General features: G+C 35.8%; 4 protein-coding genes, 1 long non-coding RNA gene and 1 pseudogene across 6 annotated transcripts in view; 2 read left to right on the plus strand and 4 right to left on the minus strand.

The window, feature by feature from the left end:
- Positions 1-1928, minus strand: part of LOC111779014 — a 3374-nt gene extending 1446 nt beyond the window's left edge. Inside the window, exon 1 of the long non-coding RNA XR_002812630.1 lies at positions 1804-1928. This is a non-coding gene — a long non-coding RNA (uncharacterized LOC111779014). The remainder of the gene's footprint in view (positions 1-1803) is intronic.
- LOC111779013 lies at positions 343-1790 on the minus strand (annotated as a pseudogene).
- A 1292-nt stretch (positions 1929-3220) lies between the features above and the next one.
- Positions 3221-4252, minus strand: LOC111779004 (VQ motif-containing protein 11-like). Its single transcript, XM_023659031.1, has one exon. It carries the CDS (start codon positions 4021-4023, stop codon positions 3601-3603), a length of 423 nt encoding a protein of 140 aa, XP_023514799.1. The 5' UTR covers positions 4024-4252; the 3' UTR covers positions 3221-3600.
- Positions 4253-8256: 4004 nt separating this feature from the next.
- On the plus strand, positions 8257-10984 carry LOC111778544 (calcineurin subunit B-like). Its single transcript, XM_023658440.1, has 7 exons — positions 8257-8505; positions 8632-8727; positions 8829-8953; positions 9062-9158; positions 10041-10150; positions 10504-10578; positions 10681-10984. Exons 2-7 carry the CDS (start codon positions 8658-8660, stop codon positions 10729-10731), a joined length of 528 nt encoding a protein of 175 aa, XP_023514208.1. The 5' UTR covers positions 8257-8505; positions 8632-8657; the 3' UTR covers positions 10732-10984.
- A 58-nt stretch (positions 10985-11042) lies between these two features.
- On the minus strand, positions 11043-13905 carry LOC111778543 (DEAD-box ATP-dependent RNA helicase 35). The gene is made up of 3 exons (XM_023658439.1): positions 13672-13905; positions 12393-13336; positions 11043-12037 (listed from the first exon to the last, which is right to left on the minus strand). The coding sequence occupies exons 2-3, from the start codon at positions 13322-13324 to the stop codon at positions 11173-11175; spliced, it is 1797 nt and encodes a 598-aa protein (XP_023514207.1). The 5' UTR covers positions 13325-13336; positions 13672-13905; the 3' UTR covers positions 11043-11172.
- A 1860-nt stretch (positions 13906-15765) lies between these two features.
- On the plus strand, positions 15766-22637 carry LOC111778910 (F-box/LRR-repeat protein 14-like). Of its 2 annotated transcripts, none has more exons than XM_023658914.1 (16): positions 15766-15928; positions 16501-16798; positions 16908-17036; positions 17157-17364; positions 17463-17609; positions 18007-18081; positions 18317-18388; positions 18684-18755; positions 18959-19030; positions 19151-19222; positions 19540-19611; positions 20552-20623; positions 21257-21400; positions 21492-21563; positions 21774-21920; positions 22091-22637. In XM_023658914.1, the coding sequence occupies exons 2-16, from the start codon at positions 16601-16603 to the stop codon at positions 22273-22275; spliced, it is 1737 nt and encodes a 578-aa protein (XP_023514682.1). In that variant the 5' UTR covers positions 15766-15928; positions 16501-16600; the 3' UTR covers positions 22276-22637. The 2 variants fall into 2 exon arrangements, with proteins under 2 accessions (XP_023514682.1, XP_023514683.1); XM_023658915.1 differs by having other exon boundaries at positions 16621-16798.
- The last annotated feature ends 616 nt before the right edge of the window (positions 22638-23253 follow it).

A 23253-nucleotide genomic window follows, 5' to 3' on the forward strand; every position in this document is an offset into this window, starting at 1 on the left:
GTACCCGCAAAGGGTCACATACATAACTTATGGTTCCCTGTTTTAAGTATCTCTAAACCCATTAACTTCCTTGACATAGTAAAGGATAAAGAGAATTCAGTCTTTCAACACAGTGAGATGTGCATGGATTGTCACAATATGGCAAAGTTGGTCTCAAAGTTGTATGACAGAGGAGTAACTGTTAGGGACAGAACTATATTCCACCATTTCACATATGGTTTATGTTTGTGTAAAGAATACTATTGATGGCCTTCATTTCTTAAATCAATAACCTCCCTTCTCCCTTTCTAATCTCTTTCTGGTTGTTTACAGGCTCTAAAATCTTGATTCCACGAGGAAATGATGTAAGAATTTGTATATGTTCAAAGAAAAACACAAATATTTCCGCCTGATTACAGAAACTTTAAGATGTATTAATTCGGTACTAACATAGATCGTCAAATGAGCAGTACACTTCGGCCAAATTCCATTTGACATTTGCTCTTGAAATCGTAGGCTGCATGAGAAGGCCATCTAAATTCAACATGCTCCAGGGTCAAGAAAGGGAAGTCGGCAATGTAGACTGATTGCTTTATCAGTCTGTCAGAGATCCAGGAATGAAGAACTGAAATAATACTGTCAAGCAGGCGCCCTGAGGAGCAATGCCATAGAAAGTGCAATTTGGCTTGGCCAGGTAATAATGAAGGCTCTTGGCAAAGTGCCTCACTCTCACCTGTACAGATTGAACGTCTCTCCGCAATGCTGCCCTGGTCGATCTAGTCTGAGCACTTAGATTTTGATCTTTAGCTGGAGCATTTGCTAGTTCCCCTATGACGAATAGTTTCCGATACTCAGCACAAGGAGTGATCAATGTTGTGGAAATCTGCATGTGCAAATCTCCATACTTGCTTATGGTGACATTCAGAAAATCCCCAACATTCCTCATTCAATTCACAAAGTTGTACAACTGCTTAAGATTAGGAACCTGCACAAGCTTCCGAGGCGAATCCTGTGCCATATCTAGAGCAGTTCGAAGTTCAATAGCTTGATCTCTTGACATGGGCTTTAAGATTGGTACATCCAGAATTTCGGAAGACTTTTAACGTTTAACCTCAAATGTAAGGAAAGGGATTGGTTGGGCGCAATTCAGAGGAAACTTCTTCACTAACATAATTTGAAGGCGATTTGCTGCTGGACCATTACCAAACTCAGAACAATGCTAACACTACTACGAACGGCACAGTGGAGAAGAGAAATGTCTACGGTAAACACAATTCGCTCATCATTCTTGCTGGAGATTCTGTGGTCATCAAACAGAGATTATTTACAAAACTGAGCAGTTGATTGAATTCCACCGCCACTAAGGAGGTTATGCAAGAAGATGACATAATCTCTGGTCAAATAGAGATTGCATATCTTGCACATCTTGTCTAGGGCTAGTAGAAACCTCTTCTCCAGGAGATTTACCACATAATCCGTAAGATATGCCTTAAACTTCATTACTCAATCGACAACGTCTTTCTAACCTAACTGGAAAAGTTAACGGATGCGAGATGATTCCCGAAAAGAGAATGGAAACTTCTTAAGCTTAGAAAAAGATCAACCAAATACTATTCCCCCAAAATTTTAACATAGATATGAACATGGCTACGAAAACGGAATGAAAAACGTATATGTGAGATAAAACATAGGATAATCGTAATCTATCAGTTCAAAACGCACCATGGATCAGAAAGTGATCGATTAGCATCGTGTTTCGTTTCAGTAGATTAGTTTCTTGGAAACCAGACATGAAGTTTAAGAACGGGAGAGAAGAGAACGTACCTTGAAGCAGAAGCTATGGCGCTCGGTAACTTCTCTGGTAATGGAATCCAGACGCGAGCTTGACGAGAAGGAGCATTGCAAAATTCGCGCCAAAGCCACTGACAATGCGGGTTTTCTCTTTTGCTTGGCGCTTGTTCCCTTTTCACTCTTTCATAAAAAGTTAAATTATAATAATTAGGCTAATATTTTTATTTTGTAATTTTTATTTTATTCCACGTTAGTGTATATATGTTTTAAATCTTGAATTTTAATCTACATAATCTCAATAAATCTTCAAATTAATTAAATAATAATTTTCTTACAGTTAAAAATCCAATATTTATAAAAATAACAAATAAAAACTAATTAATATTTTTTTTTTAAATATCCTTAAAACTTTCAAAAAGAAATTAAAAAAATACTCCTCCCTCATTTTTTTTTAATTTATTTTAATGAAAAACTTTAATATTTTATTTTAAAAATATCATTAAACTTTCAAAAGAAATTAAAAGTAACGTTAATACTCTTAAATTTTTAGAAAAAATAAGTTTATAGATGATATATAAAGTGTAGATAAACGGTTTATGTCTATATATTGACGGTAAAAACTTTTTTGAACTTTTGTGCGGAGACTAAAGGTTCTAATGCTACTTTCAAACCATTCATGAATATTTGTTAGATGGTAAAGAATTTTATTATTATTATTATTATTATTATTTAATTTAGAGACGTTTTTGGAGACAGAGTAGAAATATCATTTTTTTTTAATTTAGCATTTAAAATTAAAAAAAATAAATGACTAATTAAGATTTATCGAAAGGATACGTTATCTAAGGTCAGAATCTTTATACTCATTAACGTACTTCATATCAAAAAATTTATGCTAACACATTTATGTAAAAGAGAGTTATAGCCTGTTGGTGTACCCATAGGCATATTGATCGCCTTGATGAAATTCTTGAATTAAATGTGTTTATCGGCAACACCATTGTCATATTCTACTCAGGATAGAGTTTCCAAATAATCTTAGGGTTAGTCATTACACTTTTCATTTAAAATTACAAGGGGTGGAGATAGCAAAGTTGAGAGAGTGTCAAACTAAAGATCTGAAGGTCATATGTTTGATCCACGTTCATCCAACACTCTCTAGATCTGAACAGACAATTCAATCACAGCTGCCGAAGGCATTTGTCTTGTGTTGTCATGCCACAATGCTCTGATACCATTTGTTGTGTCGTAATATCACAACCTTCAATGTTTTGTGATACCACTTTTTGTGTCGTAATACTACAACCTTTAATGTTTTGATACCAGTGGTTGTACCCAAATATCACAATGAAAAAAACTATGATACCAAATTGTTGTAGTGGAAGTGGAAGTAAGATCGATCGCACTCACATACCCATAAAAACATAAATTAAATGAAAAGACACAAAGATTTATGTGATTCGTAGAGAATAAATTCACATAGATCCATGGGTGGTAGTCAATCACTATGACCAAAGTGTTTACAAGTGTATCTATCACGCTACATAGTCTCTCAACAAAATTCCTCCACGCAAATACAAAATGACATCAACTCTACATCTCACCCATATGTCACTAGACAAATACAACATGACATTGACTTCACGCCCATATGTCACTAGACAAATACAACATGACATTGACTTCACATCTCACAATAATGCTAGACAAGTCTGCATAGCCTATCCGTCTTAACTTTAAAGGAAAGTTAATATTTTTTTTTTTTTTCATAAAGTAATTTAATTCATGTAATTTAAGAGAGAGAGAGGCAAAATAATTGGAAGTATAAAATTAAGAAGAAACAGAATGGTTTCTGAAATTACAGTCCCTAGGAGAAGAAAGAGGAAACAGGGGCAAAAGCCGAGGCGGCTGGGATCCTCCGGGAGGGCTAATCGGACTTGGGTGCAAATAAAACCCTTTTCCGGCGATCGCCTTCTCTTCCTCTTCACAAGGATTCCCACGTGCTACAAAGTCCAAAGTCGACACCGGCGATACCATTTCGATTCCAATTCCGATCCCTGTCAAACCATCGCCGCCGTTCAGCTCCAGCTCCAGCTTCTTGCTACTCCGCCGCCGCTCCTGCAGACGAAACGACGGTGATGGGGCGTTAGGTGCTCCGGTTAGCTTCTGAACTATTGCTCGGAATGATGATGGGTCGGCTTCGACGAAGGTCGTGGTGGAGGAATGCACGGTGGTGGCGGCGGCGGCGGCCATTATTGGAGGAAGAGATTTTGGAAAACAGAGTGAATGGAGAAGGGAAGAAGGAGAGTGGGGGGGTTTTATTGGGTAGTGGGAATTTTCAAAGGTTGAAAAAGTATTGCTTTTTAGAGTGTCGTTGACTCATTGATTGATGGAATGGGAATGATCTTGCAATGAAGCTTCTTCAATCAAATGAAAAAAAGGAAAAAAAAAACAGAGGAAAAAGAAAAAGGTTCCTTACAAAGTCAATCAGCTAATTAAGTTATTGTGTTGGTGGATAACATTTGGTTCGGTTCTTTGACATTCTTGCAACTTGCCGATAATCCATCCATAATTAACACGTTAAAATATTGAAATCTCTCAACTTGACGTGTTATTGAGCTAAAAAAAAGGTTAAAATATTCAAATCTCTCAACTTGGTAGACATTGTGCCGTGCCGAGCTCTGATTCCATTGGTAAAGGCTCAAGCCCACTGCTAATCGATATTGTCTTCTTTTTGGGCTTTCTCTTTCGGGTTTTCCTCAAGGCTTTAAAACGTGTCTCAAACTCTTATAAAGAGTTTTTCGTTCTCCTCCCCTACCAATGTGGGACTGTCATAGACACAATGAATGAACGAGTAGAAAGTAGCATTGAAAATTGAGGTTCTGGAGTGGACTCTTTGTCTCAATGAAATGGATTGGTGATGAAAGGGTCAACTTGGAGCACGGAAATTCCAAACAACATACACAAGTCAACCGTGCATTATCATTACTTTATAAAGAGTCTAGAAAGAAAAAGTAAAAATTATAGACGTAACCTTAAGTGTAAATACCTCGTCCTCTCGATATCTCTTTTTATTTCTCAGTTTGAGTTTGATACCACAACAACAACGAAACTGGAGCTGAGTTGAAATTTAGGTATGAATTATTAACTTTCTTCTGAAGTCTACTCTCCCGTGTACGTTTTATTTACACAAACACTAAAAAAAACACATTATAGCGTAAAAGCAAAAAGAGTATTCTCAATTTCAATCAAAACGCTTTTGTTTTGAGTAAGATTGGTAGAGTCCTTCAAATTCCCATTTCCTTTTTCTTTATGGTTGCGTGAAGAGAATGATAAGGTATTAAAAATTAGAGTTTAATAAATAAATAAATAACATTTAATAAGTTTAATCCTAACCATTTAATTTTGTGTAATAAATTTTGTACTTTTTTTAAAAAAAAAATTAGAATTCAAATTCAATTTGATGTCTAACCATTTTAATTAATTTAAAAAGACATTAAATACGTGGGAAATAAATTTAAATAAAAAATTTGAAAAAGAATAAAAAAATAAAATGGTGATATTACAATAATACCCATTAAAAAAAAGGGCAGTACCTGAATATGGAGTGACCCTGACCCACGAAAGGAACATCTGCCCAAACGATGCCTTATCTTCTAGATCGGGTATCTTAATCGGATGGCTGAGGATTGAGGATGGCCCACCAGGGTTTTCTTTTTTTATTATTTTTAAGGAAAAAAGAAAAAGAAAAAAACAAAAGGACCGATTTGGACCGTGAAAAAGTCAAAAAGTGGTGGCTTCGGGTCCTGGTGGCTGGTGCGGTGTGGTTGGATGCCTTTTCAAAGGAAAGTGGCTCGAAGAACCCAAATCCATGGTGAAGTGGACCATGTTTAACTATTAATGATGTCCGATAAATCTCATTTGACTTTCTCGTACTTCAATTTATTTATTAAAAAAATAAAGTGATCCGTAAGATAGACAAAACTACACGCCACCGACACACCACTGATCTTATACTTGTCGCAAATTTAAATATTCAATAAAATAAATTCACGAGTTTTCTACCGAAATAAAAATAATTAATGAATGAAAAATATTTCTTTTGTTTACCAACGACACAATCTCACTTGACTTGAAGTGATCTGCAAAATAGACAAAACTGCACGCTACTAACACACCGTTGATGTAGTACTTGTCACAAATTTACATTTTTCTACGTAAATAAAAAATATTTCTTCTATTTATTAACGACACAGTCTTCATTTATGTTTTGGGGAGAAGAAATGTCAAGACGACCAACCACCATTTACTTTATTATTTTTGTTATTGATGTTGGACAAATCTCACTTGACTTTCACGTGGGTAAATTTATTTGTTGAAAAAGGATGTCATCTTTAAAATAGATAAAATTGCACGCTACCCGTCGATCTAGTACATACAAATTTAAAGTTATTATGTTTAAAAATAATTTAAAAGTTGTATTATGTTCATGGTTTCTATAGTTTTCTTTTTGTTATTTTATTATTATTATTTTTTTTGTTTATCAAGAAATTAGGAGAAGATGACAGTAAATTGAGATAAATGTATTTTAAATTGGTAGTAGTAAAATAAATAAATAATATTTAATTTTTAAACTATAAAATTTATAATTAACTCTTTTTAACTCAACCACCCTATTAATTATTTACAATTATAAATTTGTAAAATATTATTAAAATTAATTAGTTAATTTAATATGTTACTCAATCTTAATTTTCAACTAATTATAATCAGAACAGTAACTTTGGTAAATGATTCGATAAACCTATTATTTTGGAGACGTATGCCATTCAGAAAGTTTGGAACATAAATTTCAGGAGGTGGAATTCACTTCTTTCCAAATGGGAGCAGCCTAAACCGTAAAAACGGGGTTGTGGGAGAGCAATACAAGCGTCGTGCTACTAGCTGAAGCGGTGGAGTGTTGCACCCTAGATGGCGAGAGTCCAGTAGCTGAAAGCATTACTAGCTTGCGCTCTAAGTCGAGTAGCATGGGACACGTGGAATCCCGTGTGAATCAACAAGGACCACTTTGCAAGGCTAAGTACTCCTCGGTGACCGATAGTGAAGTAGTANTACTCCTGGGTGACCGATAGTGAAGTAGTACCGTGAGGGAAGGGTGAAAAGAACCCCCATCGGGGAGTGAAATAGAATATGAAACCGTAAGCTTCCAAGCAGTGGGAGAAGACTAGGACTCTAACCGCGTGTCTGTTGAAGAATGAGTTGGCGACTCATAGGATATAAAGTAAAAAGATGAGTAGTTTTCTTAATTATTGTTTTAGGGTTTGAACAGTGAGGTCCAACACTCTCACAGGTCTAAAAAAGACTTAGGTTAAAATTGTACCGTAAACGAATTGTTTATTAGAGAGTCAATAATAATTAAGACATACAATGTAATTATAAATAATTCTCTATCGAGGTCATTCAACTTTCGTTCCTCTTAGCTCATTTTGTTTAGTGTTTTATAATATAACACGACTGATTCATTCACTCTTGTTTAGGAATGGTTAAATAATCTTTAGGCCGTTGAAAATTTTCCCATCAACGTACAGAAATGATTATAATGACTATCAAAATGAGAAAATGTTGGATGCACATAATTTTTCGAGGTCAACGTTTTTGCTGGTTAGCTACTCGAAAAAAATAAAGAAAAGAGAGATTGTATAATGACTAAGAATTTGAATGAGCAAATATTAGAGGGTAACCCGATACAAAACTGAGGTAGGTTGATCATCGTTCATCCCCCGTATTCTCTACCATGAAGTGATAAATCCAGGTATGCAATCTCTATGGAAAAGAAAGTGTTCCAATTGAAGTCAATTTCCACCTTTGATTGATGATCCATTCTGCCCTCCCTCTTGTTCCACGTATCCCTTTACTCCTCGGGGATGTCATACAACTAGACAACCATAGTTCATAGCTCGGAGAGAAAGATAGAAGCAAGCATTTCCCGTTCAATCGATAATGAATCAATATGTACGGAAACTCACCAATATTTGTGCTTCTAAACTTTCAATTTAGCGTTTATAAATTTTGAATTTTATATTTAATAGATTATCGAAATTCATCATTTTGTGGACGAGATTCTTCATTTTGACCATAAATATTAATTTCTTATTGAAGTTTATCATTCTCGGGAACATCAATTTCTAACTAGAATTTAAATATATGACTCAAATTTTATTTTATAACGGGTTTTGATTGAAAATTTTCAAGTTCTAGAATATTTAGCTTTTGAGCTCGGTAAAATATTTACCACACAATAATTTGATCAATGAATAAAAGAAAAAAAAAATGTAAAACTACATTTAAAGTAATTTCTTAGAGAAGAGATTCACGTAAGAATTAAAACAGTTGAGCTAAAAATATAAGTCATCATAATTTATTCCTCACCAAACCTTACATCATCACGACTCAAAAGAGCATTGAAGGTTCATTCCGATCATAAAAATCAATTAATTTCAGTAAATTTTACGACTCATAACAAAAATACTCAAATTCTACGCTCAATTTAGAACAGGATTAAGGGGTTTGATCTTCGTCGCCTTCGACAACACCAAAGAAAGGGCAAAAGAAAAACTCATCTCTGATTTTTAGAGTCTCGATGATGTCAATGTGAAAGCCGCAGCTCCGTTGGTTCTAAAAAGAAACCCCAATTTGGATATTGCCCATTATCATCTGATCAGCTTCGGTTTTCAGGTTTGCCCTTATTTCCCTTTTACCCATTTGTTCTAATTTCAGTTTACCCATCAAATTTGGGAGTGTTTATACTGTTTCTGTGTTTGAAGATTGATTTGAATGATGGGTTTTATGGGGTTTGTGTAGAAATTGGGCATTTGGATAGAGAATTCATGGGGAATGCCTCATCGATGCTTACTCAGTATGATATTGAAGAAGTTCAAGAACACTGCGACAAACTTTGTGGGTTGATTCATACTTGTTTTAGATTGATTTCTTCATTTGTTCTTGTTCGTGGTTGATTTTGGGTTACTTTCTGTTGGTTTTTGCTCTGTTTATGACAGTCTCCCAACAGGAAATAGTGTCCTTATATCAGAGATTCTGCCAACTTGATAGAAATGCTAAGGGGTTTATTTCAGCTGATGAGTTCCTCTCAGTTCCTGAATTTGCTATGAATCCACTTTCTCAGGTTTCTTTTTCTTGGTTCATCATTCAACTTTGAACTTGAATCTGTTTTTGTGTGCTTCTTGTGCGTTGGTTATATCAGTGGTGTCTTTTGTTTTACTGTGTTCTTCAGCGGCTGCTCAAGATGGTTGATGGTTTGAATTTTAAGGATTTTGTGGCTTTCTTGTCTGTATTCAGTGCTAAAGCTAGTATGCACCATAAGATTGAATGTAAGTGCTTGTGTTTCTGCTGTTTTCTCCTGGTTTGTTCATTTTAAAATGTCAGAGATCCCTTGATAATATGGTCAATAATGTTATAAAGGAAGGGGAAAACGTTTTCGTCATTCCCCTCTCAATTAATGGTGGCAATTCGTCTCAGTATCGTATAAGTTATAATTCATGATATCTAGGATGCGCTGGCATAAGTTGTGTGAGATCCCACGTCGGTTGGGGAGGAGAGCGAAACATTCTTTATAAGGGTGTGGAAACTTCTCCCTAGCAGACATGTTTTAAAAACTTTGAGGGGAAGCCTGAAAGAGAAAGCCGAAAGAGGACAATGTTTGCTAGCAGTGGGCTTGGGCTGTTATAAATGGTATTAGAGTCAGACACCAGGCGATGTGTCAGCGAGGAGGCTGAGCTCCAAAGGGGTGGACATGAGACGGTGTGCCAGCAAGGACGTTGAGCCTCGAAGGGGGTGGATTGGGGGGTCCCACATCGAAATGAGTGCTAGCGAGGACGCTGGGCCCCGAGGGAGGGTGGATTGTGAGATCCCACATCGGTTGAGGAGGAGAACAAAAAATTCTTTATAAGGGTGTGGAAACCTCTCCCTATTAGACGCGTTTTAAAAACCTTGAGGGGAAGCCTAAAAAGGAAATTCCAAAGAAAACAATATCTGCTAGCGGTGGGTTTGGGCAGTTACAAGTTGTCACTCAAATAACCGAGATGTCATGGATTATAAGTTTGATGACTTAATATGGAGAAACTTTTACCATGATATCTACTTCAACTATCATGGCTTTGAAACAATCTATCAAGAGTTCAGTCACTGCACAAAACTCGGTTTGAGACAGTTGTTATTCCTTACTAATTGTTGCTACTATGTCTTCATTTTAGTTATTTTCAAGGTATACGATGCAGACAGCAATGGCAAGGTGTCGTTCGATGATATCATTGAAGTACTCCGGGATTTGTCGGGTCCATTCATCTCCAACAAGCAGAGAGAGGCATGGCTTCTTCCTTCCCTTACTCCCTCTCCAACTTATTGTTATCTGAGAATGCAGTGTGATTTATTTAGTGTGATACATAGCAAATAAAGCCTCTGAAACATCAATCCATTCAATTATCGGTGTATCGAGTAATCGACTAAAAACGAAGTTCATTTCTGGATGAATGATGATATGCTGGTTGTGCACAGATAACACGAGCATTTACGCAGCTCGAAAGGAACATTTCAAATATGTTTCTTTTGCTTTGTGTTCATATTGTTTCTTTCACCTTCATAAACAAAATGTCCTGCTAGATCACTGATCAATCAGGAGTATAAGAATTTATCTTACCTTTGTCTCTTTCCTTGCAGCAAGTCTTGTGCCAACTATTACTAGAAGCAGGCTATACCAGAAACTCTCATTTAACGCTGGACGACTTCATTAAGGTACTAGCTTTTCACGAGTAGTAGTTTTTTAACACTGAACGATGTCGTAACGACTTCATTAAGGTACTTATAACGCTGGACGACTTCATAATTTTCTTGCAGGTTCTTGGTAATTCAGGCATAAAAATGGATGTAGAAGTTCCAGTGGACTAGCTAGCTATTGATCTGTTAGGCTAAGCCTTCCAATTTACTCTCAGAAAAAAAGTTGAACTCGACGAGTCTCGACTGCAAACCGTGAAGCTTGATGTTCTATTCTGAACTTAGACCAGAGTGCATACATTTGTTTCTCTTCATCTGTTACAGAAATCTGTAATAGTTTATACTCACAGACAATCCTTTCCTTATCTATATTTGTAAGAAACAGTGTCAATAATGTCAATTAATGATGTCCTGTTGCAAAGATAAATAACACTGATTGTCATTGTCACTGAGATAAAATCAACGCAGACAAAAGAACGTATTGACATCGACCAAGTAAACTGCATGATTTCATTGGAACATTATAACCATAATAACTTATCAGTTTGTACAGGTACAATCCGTGGAGAGTAAATGGGAAACCAAACAAAAATATCCATTCTGTTCTTAGCTTTCTCAAATTTCTCCTCTGTAACCACCTGATCCAAAATAATCTCTTCTAGAACTTGCAATTGCCATGCTTTTCTGGTGTTCTAATTTGGGGCAGTCACGGATACGGTGACCAAGACCGCCACAATAAGCGCAACCCTTGACTCCGCTGGCATTGGTGATCGCTTCGACATCCTCCATTGGATCGTTTAGCTCAGCCAACACTGGTGGAATCCTCTGTTTTGCTTCTTGCAGAAGGTGCTTCAAATCAAGGAGAGTTGTTTCGCTTTGATTCTTGTTTATGAAAGTTGTTGCAATTCCTGTCTTTCCACACCGTCCAGTTCGTCCTATCCTATGGACATAGTTCTCGATTTCAGCTGGCATATCGTAATTGATAACGTGCTGAATGTCTGGAAAATCTAAACCCTTTGATGCAACATCAGTAGCAACTAATACATCTTTCTTGCTCGCCTTGAAGGATGATATAGCATACTCTCTCTCTTCCTGATCTTTTCCTCCATGAATTGCCACTGCTTCAACACCTTTCAAGAGAAGGTACTCATGAATGTCATCGACGTCGGCTTTATTCTCACAAAATATCAAAACTGGAGGTGGAGTTTTCTGCAGGCACTCAAGCAAGTAAACAATTTTTGCCTCTTGTTTCACGTACTCGACCTCCTGGATAACATCAAGATTTGCAGCTCCAGCTCTTCCCACGTTAACAGTTACAGGCTTTACCAGGGCACTTCTTGCAAAATTTTGAATTTTGGTAGGCATTGTGGCAGAAAATAAGAGAGTTTGGCGTTGCGCCTTGAAATGATCGAAAACTTCCCTTATATCGTCCTCAAAACCCAGATCCACCAATCTATCGGCCTCATCTAAGGTAAGATACCTATGACAATAGCAGCATTTGTATCATTATTTTCAACCAAGAGGAAAACTAAATTGAGAACGTAAAGTAATCATCAGTTTGCATCAGCTAAAATAAGTCATGGGAAACAAGTTGATGTGTAACAACAAAATCATCTACAAAAATAACCATACAAAAAAGGTTTATAGTGAGGACGGAAGCAAGCATGGATTTCTTTGCCAAACAATTGACGGTTTCCACACGAGAGAAATATTATCGATAAGTTACGTTGTAAGTTACATTGCTACTTGCTATCATACGTTGGCTAGTCCATTTCAAATTCATTTTCAGAGAGTCTAACCCAAATGATGTAATAGAAACGGAAGAAATAATTTACCTGCAATTGTCAAGGTTCATTTTCTTTTTTGCCAGCATGTCCTTCAACCTCCCAGGGGTTGCAACAACAATATGAACACCCTTCTTCACAATCTCTATTTGTGATCTCATATCCACACCACCTATACAGAGTAAAGGCCTTAGTTCAGGATATCCAGCCTCCTTCATGGGAATTAAAAATTGTTCCACCACTTCGTAGGTCTGTCTAGCAAGCTCTCTTGAAGGACAAATAATCAAACCAAAAGGCCCTTCTCCAGAAACAATTGGCATCATGACCTCTTCTTGTAGTGCAATCATTATCAAAGGAAGAACAAAAACTAGGGTCTTTCCCGAACCCGTAAATGCAATCCCAATCATATCTCGACCAGATAAAATCACCGGTAAACCTTGGACCTGAATGGGAGTAGGCTGCACAATTCCCTTTTCTTTCAACTTCTTCAAAACTGGTTCTGGGAGTCTCATGTCCTTGAAATTTTTAATTGGTGGTGGAATATCGTCACCATCAACTATAATGTGCCATTGTTTGCGAATCAAATCACACGCCTTTCTCGGCATCCTCCTGATAGGCAATGGTGGCTTCCATCCAGTTAATAATGGCTCTGTGTAAGTAATTCCTTTTGCTAATTCTCGAACCGACATCAGAGTCTTACGATCAGATAAGTGCTCAATCATCTCCTTCTCTTGCTGAACAATCTGCTCAGTTGGACTAACTTCTGGCTGGTCACGCTTCATCTGAGACGCTTTTACAAGGAGACTAGGTTTAGCTTCAGCAAGTCTTGATTTCTCCAGCTCTTCCTCAAGAGCAGAAGCCTTGCCCTTGCGCATAAGAATCTTTTGAGCTTCCATTGCTCTACGCTTTGCCACGGGAACATATTCAACATAATCCTCTTCTTCTTCCATGCTTTTTTCGTCCTTCATTACTACATCCATCATAGAATCCCCTCTCTGCGCCCAAAAATAATCAAAAGACAATCATAAATCCAATCCCTAGACACTTCGCAGCTAACCCTAGAAACCATTAGATTTCATATTACACGCAGATAATAATTACAAGTAGCCAAACAAAAAAACCTCAAATGCAGATAACAACAATAACAAGACTCTCGAATTAGATTCTCCCGATTAGGGTTCGAAATACAATCCCATTCTCGAATCACCCAGAGACAGATTTAGAGTGAAATATATGAACCGAAGAACTTAGTCGACAAGTGATTCAACATAAAGAACCCACAAACATTATCAAAAGGCAAAAAAAAAAAAAAACTACAATTTACTCGAACCTGTTCCACGGGAGGTAGATCACTCCTCTACTTCTTCGTTGTCAGGATTCGAATAAGAACCAAATGGAGAGAGTGATAGGGATGATCGAGACTAGCAAAAAGTACTGACACACAGAAGGGAGATTGGTCGGTGGAGGGTCACCGACGAGAAAAACGGCAGCGGTGGGCGGAAGGAAACAACCAACAGAGTCTTCTGAAATTCTGACTGCAAAACCGTCTATCAGCTATTAGTAATTTAACTTGACCTTCCCCAATTCTTGATTCCTAATTTCTATTATAATTTTCCAATTTGATAAAAATAATTAATTAGATTTATTTTTATAAAATATTATTTTGGTTAAATTATAAATTTTGTTCTTAATTTTACCTATCTACTTAACCAAATTTTAATTTCAAATGTACACCTTCTCTTTCACCGAATAAATTTCAAATCTACGCTTTCTCTTTTATTCTCTATTTACACTTTCTCTTCCGTTCTTTATTTAAATAAAATTTCTCTAATTGAGTCGGTACTATTAAACAGTACCTCAACCCTAACCTTGTTGGATCCTAGCAAGACTCTAATTCTTATCCCGTTGGACCCGAGCCCCAATCCTGTTAGATTTTAGTGGGACCCTAACCGTTGGACCCGAGCCCCAATCCTGTTGGATTCTAGTGGAACCCTAACCGTGATCCCGTTGGACCCTAGTACCCTAACCTCTAGATTAAATAATAATGAAGATTAAAAACAAAATAATAATAAATAAATAAATAGAAGACTAAACCGTACACATAACCATAAAGTTGAATATTTGTAAGCCCCACAATTGCAAATACATCTCTTCTTGTCAATTATGATATTTGGTCCAAAATAACTTGACCACGTCGTTTTCACATTTTAAATTATCTATTTCTATTATTCACTTAAATAGTATTAATGTATTAAGAAAGATATGTTTCAACAGAAAATAAAATAAAATTATTTTCTATATTCGTACACAGAATATTATAAAATTATTATTATTATTTTTTTTTAATGTAAAATAAATTTACCAATCTTTGACAAATATATCACAATATTTTGAAATTTTTAATATTGTCCTGAAATTATGATAATAGAAATGGATTAAAAAACTAAAATAAAAAAAAATCAAATTAATTAGTAAAAAGAAAATAAATAAATCATATCAATTATCCAAGAANCTTGTTGGATCCTAGCAAGACTCTAATTCTTATCCCGTTGGACCCGAGCCCCAATCCTGTTAGATTTTAGTGGGACCCTAACCGTTGGACCCGAGCCCCAATCCTGTTGGATTCTAGTGGAACCCTAACCGTGATCCCGTTGGACCCTAGTACCCTAACCTCTAGATTAAATAATAATGAAGATTAAAAACAAAATAATAATAAATAAATAAATAGAAGACTAAACCGTACACATAACCATAAAGTTGAATATTTGTAAGCCCCACAATTGCAAATACATCTCTTCTTGTCAATTATGATATTTGGTCCAAAATAACTTGACCACGTCGTTTTCACATTTTAAATTATCTATTTCTATTATTCACTTAAATAGTATTAATGTATTAAGAAAGATATGTTTCAACAGAAAATAAAATAAAATTATTTTCTATATTCGTACACAGAATATTATAAAATTATTATTATTATTTTTTTTTAATGTAAAATAAATTTACCAATCTTTGACAAATATATCACAATATTTTGAAATTTTTAATATTGTCCTGAAATTATGATAATAGAAATGGATTAAAAAACTAAAATAAAAAAAAATCAAATTAATTAGTAAAAAGAAAATAAATAAATCATATCAATTATCCAAGAAAGGAAAACATTTTTTTTAATATGAAAATTAAAATAAACTAAAATAGATATTAGCTAAACCCCTAAGTGGGACCCACACCCCGCCTTCTTATCTCATCAAGCGAAGCCACACCTAACGGCGAGCCACCATCTCTCCCAAGACTACACGTGTCAAACATCTGTTGCTTTGGAGTCTGGTTCGGCTTGTGACACGTCATACTTTCTTTCTATTATTTCCGGACCCTTCTTCACTCTTGTTCTTCGTCTAATTGCAGCTCTCCACTTCCGAAGAAGAAAAAACAGAAAAAAGAAAGAAAAAAAATCCATTTGCGCTGAAGACTGCGTTTGATTTTTCTTTTTCTTTTTCTTTTTCATTCATTTCTTAGCCTCCTCCTTCTCGGAATCGTTTTTTTTTTCCCTTTTCGGTTAATGTATTCAGTCTGATCATGTTGAGGTATGATCGTCGTTCTGTTCTTTTCTTTTTTCTGTTGATGATAGTTTGTTTCTTTTTTTCTTTTTCCTGTTGATCAGTTGTATTTTCTTTTAGAAAATTTTAATATTTCCTTGGTGGTTTGGAGGAGTTTTGATCAACGATGAAGGGCTAAAGTGATTTTTATGAGCTTGATGATGTTCTTCAGTCGTTTGATCGTCTCTAAAACGAGGGATTTTGCATTTTAAGTGGTGCGATCAGGGGTTTTCTCGTGTTTTAATTCCATGTTTGAATGTTTTTTCATGTTCTTATTTGATTTTACTCATTCAAGTGTTTTTTGTTCTTCACTCTTGCTACAGAGTGAGATTGATCATGTGAAATTTCAGTATGTTTTTTCCATTTCGATGAAGAATAGTCCATGAGATGTTGTTAGTTTGAAAGTATCGAGAACTGACATGGCTGACTTCAAGAAATCATGTTTAGAAATGTCAGATGAGCATAATCATAAGAAGTTCATCAAGTTACAATCTATTGTGCTTTCTGATATTTATGCTTGGACGTGTTGTTGAGATTATTGCTATGCTCTATTCTGGCAGGGCGAAGTTACGTGCATTTGTTCTTTTTGGTTATTGCATGGCAACAATTGTGTTCTGTTGACGTTTTTATGACATATATTGATTACGGGATATCTTCTCGATGGGGGGAGCTTGTTCTAGGAAGAGAGACCAGCTGGATAATGAAGATAGTTTCCCTAGAGGAGTATCTGGAAAATATTGCAAAAGTGGGAGTTCCAAATGGTTGGCAACATCATTTTCTCGTCCTTTTGTAGATATCGATCCTGGAAGAGCCAAATGCTGTTCTCTTATGAACTTGTGCATCCAGAGAATATGCAAGGTACACCATTTTCACTACCTTTTTGTGTGAGGTTAATGTTTTCTGGTGTTTATGTAGTGGTTGTTTTTGTATATCATGGCTAATTTCTTTGTGTTTCTTTGGATAATAGGATATAGATCAATATGATAGCTTTGAGATGTTCCCGAGGGATATTAGTCAGCTGATCCTCAATGAGTTGGTGTATTCCCAGCGTCTAACTGATCTTTCAATTGAAGCTTTTCGGAATTGTGCTCTCCAGGTAACTGAGAGTCAACTGTTTCATTAGTTGGTATCAATCTAGTAGTATTTTCGAAGTTTCTTTTGAACCAATTGAATTGCTATAAATGTATAATGTAAGGAATATACTGTGTACTTTCAGGATTTTCACTTTGGAGAATATTCAGGGGTGAATGATGCTTGGATGGATATCATCTCCTCACAAGGATCTTCTGTACTTTCTGTGGATATTTCTGGTTCAGATGTATCCGATGATGGATTGATGCACCTCAGGAATTGCTCAAATCTCCAATCCTTAGATTTGAACTTCTGTGAACAAATATCAGATCAAGGACTGGCGCATATCGGAGGTATATATCCAATTATTTTCAATCTGATTCTCGTTTTGGTGCATGGAGAGTGAGGGTCTTTTTTTACTTTGTTTAACCATGATGAGTAAATCTTTCAGGCTTCTCAAGGTTGACAAGTTTGAGTTTTAGGAAAAACAATGAAATTACCGCTCAAGGGATGAGTGTCTTTGCTCATCTTGTTAATTTGATCAGATTGGATCTAGAGAAATGTCCTGGCATTCATGGTGGCCTTGTTCATCTCCAAGGTACTTTCTACTTCTTGAATTTTTTTTTTTTGCCGGACAAAAATTGTATCCATGTCCAGATTGCTTTAGCTTCAAGTAGAATGTAGTCCCCAGGAAATAAGCTTTGTAATCGTCCAAGCTTTTTTATTATCTATTTATCTGCTAAAAGAGAACCTTAAACATTCATTTAGCGACTTGTTTGTTATAATACTTGATTATTCCTAATTGGGGCTTACACAGAAATGTGCTTTATTATTTATATTAGTGAAGTGGAGCTGTTTTAATACTTGAGGGAAGCTGTTCAAATATTTGTTCATAGCATCTCTAATGCTTGCATTATTCTTAATGAAGGTTCTTTTAAGCTATAGAAAATTAGTGGAAACGGAGACTTATAATTTTGATATTTACACTTTCTCAGGATTAACAAAGTTAGAATCTCTCAATATCAAATGGTGTAATTGCATCACAGATTCTGATATGAAGCCTCTCTCTGGTAATTATACTTTCCCAGGATTTATTCTCTATTATGTGTTGTAGATATTTCATATACGGTTCTATTTCTTTCTCATAGAAGAAAAAAAATGCTATTGAGTTATTATTTTTTTCAGTTTGTCTACCTTTAAAGTAACTTTGGTTGAATGTGGTGTTATTTTATGATTAAAATCATCTGCTAACCTTTTCGTGTACATATTTTCGTTTTGTAACTGATTATTTCTTTTACATGTCAGGGCTAACAAACTTGAAAGGATTACAAATTTCATGCAGTAAGGTTACCGATACTGGTATTACATACTTGGGAGGTAGGAGTTACCGTTGCCCATTTATTTTTATTCGAATGCTCAATATAAGGGTGTTTCTTTATCCATAGTGTTCAGGTTGTATTTTTTTAGGGCTGCTAGGGAAGCTAACAGAGCTCGAGGTTTTATAGCGTTGACATATGCTTATCCCATGTTCGATTCCTTTTGATTTATATCATGCATATTATCTATTTCCCAATGTTTTATGTAGCAGGTTATCCATAATCTTTGTTTTGCTTGACCTTATGACTTTGCTTCTATAATTGACGGTGTCGATTATGTCTTCTTTGCATTGCAGGACTGCACGAACTTTCACTACTGAACTTAGAGGGTTGTCCAGTTACAGCTGCTTGTTTAAACACTCTCTCAGGTTATTATTCTCGACACCTGTTTATCCTTTTCAGGGTGCTAGTAATTTAATCGGTCTCTTTTTCAAGTGTTTACACAACATACGGTCAATAATAGACACTGCATTCTTCATTTGGAACTTTTTTTCAAAATTGGAAGAGGCCAAAATATGTATTTATATTCAGTTTATCATACCATACTGAACTTGGGTGCCCTTTTGCTCAGCTCTTGGTGCCCTTCAATATTTGAATCTTAGCAGATGTCTTATAACTGATGATGGAAGCGAGAATTTTTCTAGTAAGTTTCAACCAGATTCATTTCATGAAATTGCTCATCCTCGTTCGTTTTAGTATTCTACCTCTTCTCTCATGCTCGTGTGGGAGTGGTCGTACTCATGAGGGACTACTTTTTCTACAGGGCTTGGGGCCTTGAGAATATTGAACTTGGGGTTCAATGACATAACAGATGATTGTTTGGTCCACTTGAAAGGTTGGTTTAGCTTCTGAAATCCTTTTTGAATCCCTTTTAAAACCTCATTTTATATTTTCTTAATGCCAATGAAGCTGCAAGGGTAGCTGTCTGCCCATCAGCGCCCTGCCACTGATATTCACCAGACGTTGTTCGTAATTAAAATTTTATTTTCTGCTCAACAAGTTTACAATGTTATGATGATTTTAAGTTCATAAAGCTCATGAAGTATTTACCAATAAATGAAATTGCATAATAATCTCCTGAGCTGAGTCATTTTTCTTTATAAATTTAGTTACATATATATTTTTTAATTTATGAAATTTTAAACAAAACAGGTCTGACGAATTTGGAGAGCTTGAACTTGGATTCATGCAAGATTGGGGATAATGGCTTGGTTAGCTTGAAAGGTTTACATTTAAACTTCTAACATCTCTCTTTGATGTTGTTGCAATTTTGTTTACTCTCTATTCTTGTTTGACCATGTTACGAAAACTGTAGTTAAATCTTCCTTAATATCCTGTAGCTACGAACACCTGACCTCTAGTTTGCTGGGCCATTTGTTGGTTTTTGAAACAGAGTTTATAGACGCTACTTTCACCTATTACTAAATCTTCCTTACTATCCTGTAGCTACGAACACCTGACCTCTAGTTTGCTGGGCCATTTGTTGGTTTTTGAAACAGAGTTTATAGACGCTACTTTCACCTATTACTAAATCTTCCTTACTATCCTGTAGCTACGAACACCTGACCTCTAGTTTGCTGGGCCATTTGTTGGTTTTTGAAACAGAGTTTATAGACGCTACTTTCACCTATTACTTCTTTGTTGTGTTATCTATTTCTTTTTCAAAGTTTTCAAAATCCAAACCAAGTTTTTGAAACTGAAATACTTCAGTTTTCAGGAACTTGATTTTGTTGTTGGAAGCAGGATAGGAATTCAAATTTGTTCTTAAGAGAAATGAAAACGATCATAAAGAAACTGGGAGGAAACAAACACAATTTTCGAAAACAGAACACTTAAAACAAACGCGATTATAAAGAAACCGGGTTCCTTTTGTTCCTTTTTTATTTTCCATCTTATTTATGCCAAAAATATCATTACCTCAGTGCAGTTTGGTATAAAGGGTAGCATTTTAGATGGTTCATCAAAATTTGATACCCCTCCTCCTATGATTTAACTGTAAGCTTCATACCTGATTCGACAGTGTTCCTTCGTGTAGCGTAGTACCTCGCCTTTAACAACACATTTATCCGCGCATAGTTCTGTCCCTGTGTGCCCTATGGCTTCTTTTATCTACTTTACCTTTTTTGTGCCAATTAATTGCTAAAAATTTCTGCTAATGTTTCAGCTCTCCACCGTTTGAAATGTTTGGAGTTGTCTGACACTGATGTTGGGAGCAATGGTCTGCGCCACCTATCTGGTTAGACATTGGCACTACCTTGACAATATATTGGTTTTTTTTTTTTACCTAATCAGTTTTTGTTAATCTTGTATTCTATTTACGAATTCGAGCATCATTTGCGAAACAATCAAATATATCAAAAGAGAGATGACTGTTGGCTGTTGATGATTGATGGGTTATGTGTCCAGAATCCTGTAGGTACCGTCTGATGATGGTCTTAGTTCTTTGATCACATGAACAAAAAAATTAGATTGCCTTTTGGTTTTCGAAGTAAAAGCAGAAGGGAATGTTATTGATGTTTTTCGATTTAAACTGTAAGCTTTGAGTGATGCTTGGTCCCCTGTTCAGTTCTTTGCTTCTAGTGGACTTTAGTGACAAAGCCTTTTGAAATAATCCTTTCGATCTTATTTTACTCGACTGGAGACCATTTTTTTCCTTTATTGTCGGCTTTCTTTTTTGTATGTTCCGTTATACGCTATGAATGTTGAAAATGTTGTTTCCCTTGGTACATTATGCTGTAAGCTTCATCACGTACCTACTTTTAACGATATAGTCCAAATGATGATTTGCCTGTACTTTGTTCCGACCTTTTAGTGTCATCCAAACCTCGTTACGTTTGGCTTTTACAACCATCGATCTGTTATGTTGTAGGTTTGTTTAAACTCGAGAATTTGAATCTCTCATTCACCGGAGTTACAGACGGTGGCTTAAAAAAGCTGTCTGGACTCTCATCTCTAAAATCACTGAATTTGGATGCTCGCCAAATCACGGACATTGGACTTGCTTCCCTAACTGGTAATTATGCTTATAACGATGCTCTCATTATGGAGGCCTTTTGACGTTCATCCTGTATGATATGATGTGCCTTTTTATTCCTCTTTTGCAGGTTTAGTGGAATTGACTCATCTGGATCTTTTCGGAGCTCGCATTACTGACTCCGGAATGAACTATTTACGAAGTATGTGTACATTCACATTCAAATCTTCCTCTGTTTCCAGAATGAAACATATATTTTACGATGTTTGATTCGCAAAACTCTGAAAAGTTGTAAAGTTTCAGTTCGTAGAGTAATCTTTGATCTTATTGGTTGAATTATACAATTTAAATTGGAACTTGTAAATGTCATAGGAAGTTTTTGATTTGTGTGGGATCTCCTTTTGGTGAGCAGACTTTAAGAACCTGCAGTCACTCGAAATATGTGGCGGAGGATTGACTGATGCTGGTGTAAAGAACATCAAGGACCTATCTTCCTTGATGGTGCTTAATCTGTCACAAAACTGCAATCTGACTGATAAAACCTTGGAGCTAATCTCAGGTACTGCGTTTAAACTCGTTAACAGTTCTACATTTTTGTATGTTGCTCGGCAACTCGTGTTTATGCATCTTTATCGATTTGATGAACATAACGAATGCTCTCTTCTTTTGAAAGAGATTGGTTTCATTTTCATTCTAGACCTTTGAAATCTATATGCTCTGTAAATGCAGGTTTAACGGGGTTGGTTTCTTTAAGCATCTCAAACTCGAGAATCACCTCTGCAGGACTGCAGAATCTGAAAACTCTGAAGAATTTAAAGCAGTTGACGCTGGAGGCCTGCCGGGTTTCGGCAAGCGACATTAAGAAGCTTCAAATGACCGACCTTCCGAATCTAGTGAGTTTCCGACCTGAGTAGAGGTATGAAGAAGAGATGTCCTGTGATTCCCTCTGCCATAGAGAGGCAGACTTGTAAATAATAATATATCCAGGCAAGTTCTTTCCAAACTGCACATAGTTTTGCATTTGTTTCAGGCCATGAGCTTTTGAGAGACCAAGTGTTCTTGGTTGTGTCTACTAAAAGGCTTTCTTTTCAATCAAGTTCATTGCAAAAATTGGATAAGAATTGCAGAAAGCTTGCAATGCAATCCATGGCAGAAAAAGTGGAAATGTGAATAATGCAGATTAAGTTTATTTGATTATCTGTTCAGTTTGATGTACAAAACTGGAAATGGATGCTCTTCCATTTTTTTTTAAATAATTTGTTATCAAAAGGATTACAAAATTAAATAAGCTTTTAGTTTGTAATGAGTTGTTTTATTACAATTTATTCTCTACATTTTAATAAATTTATTTTGAGATTTGTAATTATTTAGTTATTATTGTACACTATAATTTGCTGAAGTCGTCTTGGACGAGCAAAGCTTTGTTTGAATGGAGAATAAGGTTAATGGTGGCTATAAAGGACATCTAACGGCTACTAGACCACCGAGAAAAAATTCTTGGAATTTGAGATTATATTTTTCATCTTTGTTCGTGATAGCTAATTGGGGTAGGAGATTATTTAAACGGAAAACAATCTTTTCAAATTTGCAATAAGGACATCTAACTAGACCACTGGGAGGAGGAATGCTTCATCATTTTCAAGTCAAGATTGAAGATTATATTCCTCATCTCCGTTTTTTATAGCTAGTCAGAATTAGAAATTATATTCCTTATATATGTTCCTTCCCTTACTGCTGTTTCTCATCCAGCAGAGCGGGGTTTTTATTATTCATTCACCTGTTTTTGAAAGTTAGTTGGAGTAGTTGGAGTCGAAGATCGGGGTTATGTTCCTCATCTCTCTTGTCCCTCCTGTGCACTTTTAGATTTCGTGTCAAGTGTCGTATACAAATAA

Source organism: Cucurbita pepo, chromosome LG17 (assembly GCF_002806865.2).
Source record: "Cucurbita pepo subsp. pepo cultivar mu-cu-16 chromosome LG17, ASM280686v2, whole genome shotgun sequence".
Taxonomy (NCBI): Eukaryota; Viridiplantae; Streptophyta; class Magnoliopsida; order Cucurbitales; family Cucurbitaceae; genus Cucurbita; species Cucurbita pepo.

Excerpts from the sequence above, each read along its gene's own strand:
- LOC111778543 (XM_023658439.1), bottom strand. The coding sequence starts at position 13,324 with ATGATGGATGTAGTAATGAAGGACGAAAAAAGCATGGAAGAAGAAGAG. Across the intron at positions 12,038-12,392 it reads ATGAACCTTGACAATTGCAG|GTATCTTACCTTAGATGAGG; the intron begins GTAAATTATTTC and ends CTATTGTCATAG.
- LOC111778910 (XM_023658914.1), top strand. The coding sequence starts at position 16,601 with ATGGGGGGAGCTTGTTCTAGGAAGAGAGACCAGCTGGATAATGAAGAT. Across the intron at positions 18,082-18,316 it reads TGATATGAAGCCTCTCTCTG|GGCTAACAAACTTGAAAGGA; the intron begins GTAATTATACTT and ends TTTACATGTCAG. Across the intron at positions 21,564-21,773 it reads CGGAATGAACTATTTACGAA|ACTTTAAGAACCTGCAGTCA; the intron begins GTATGTGTACAT and ends TTTGGTGAGCAG.
- LOC111778544 (XM_023658440.1), top strand. The coding sequence starts at position 8,658 with ATGGGGAATGCCTCATCGATGCTTACTCAGTATGATATTGAAGAAGTT. Across the intron at positions 10,151-10,503 it reads TCTCCAACAAGCAGAGAGAG|CAAGTCTTGTGCCAACTATT; the intron begins GCATGGCTTCTT and ends CTTTCCTTGCAG. Across the intron at positions 10,579-10,680 it reads CGCTGGACGACTTCATTAAG|GTTCTTGGTAATTCAGGCAT; the intron begins GTACTAGCTTTT and ends ATTTTCTTGCAG.
- LOC111779004 (XM_023659031.1), bottom strand. The coding sequence starts at position 4,023 with ATGGCCGCCGCCGCCGCCACCACCGTGCATTCCTCCACCACGACCTTC.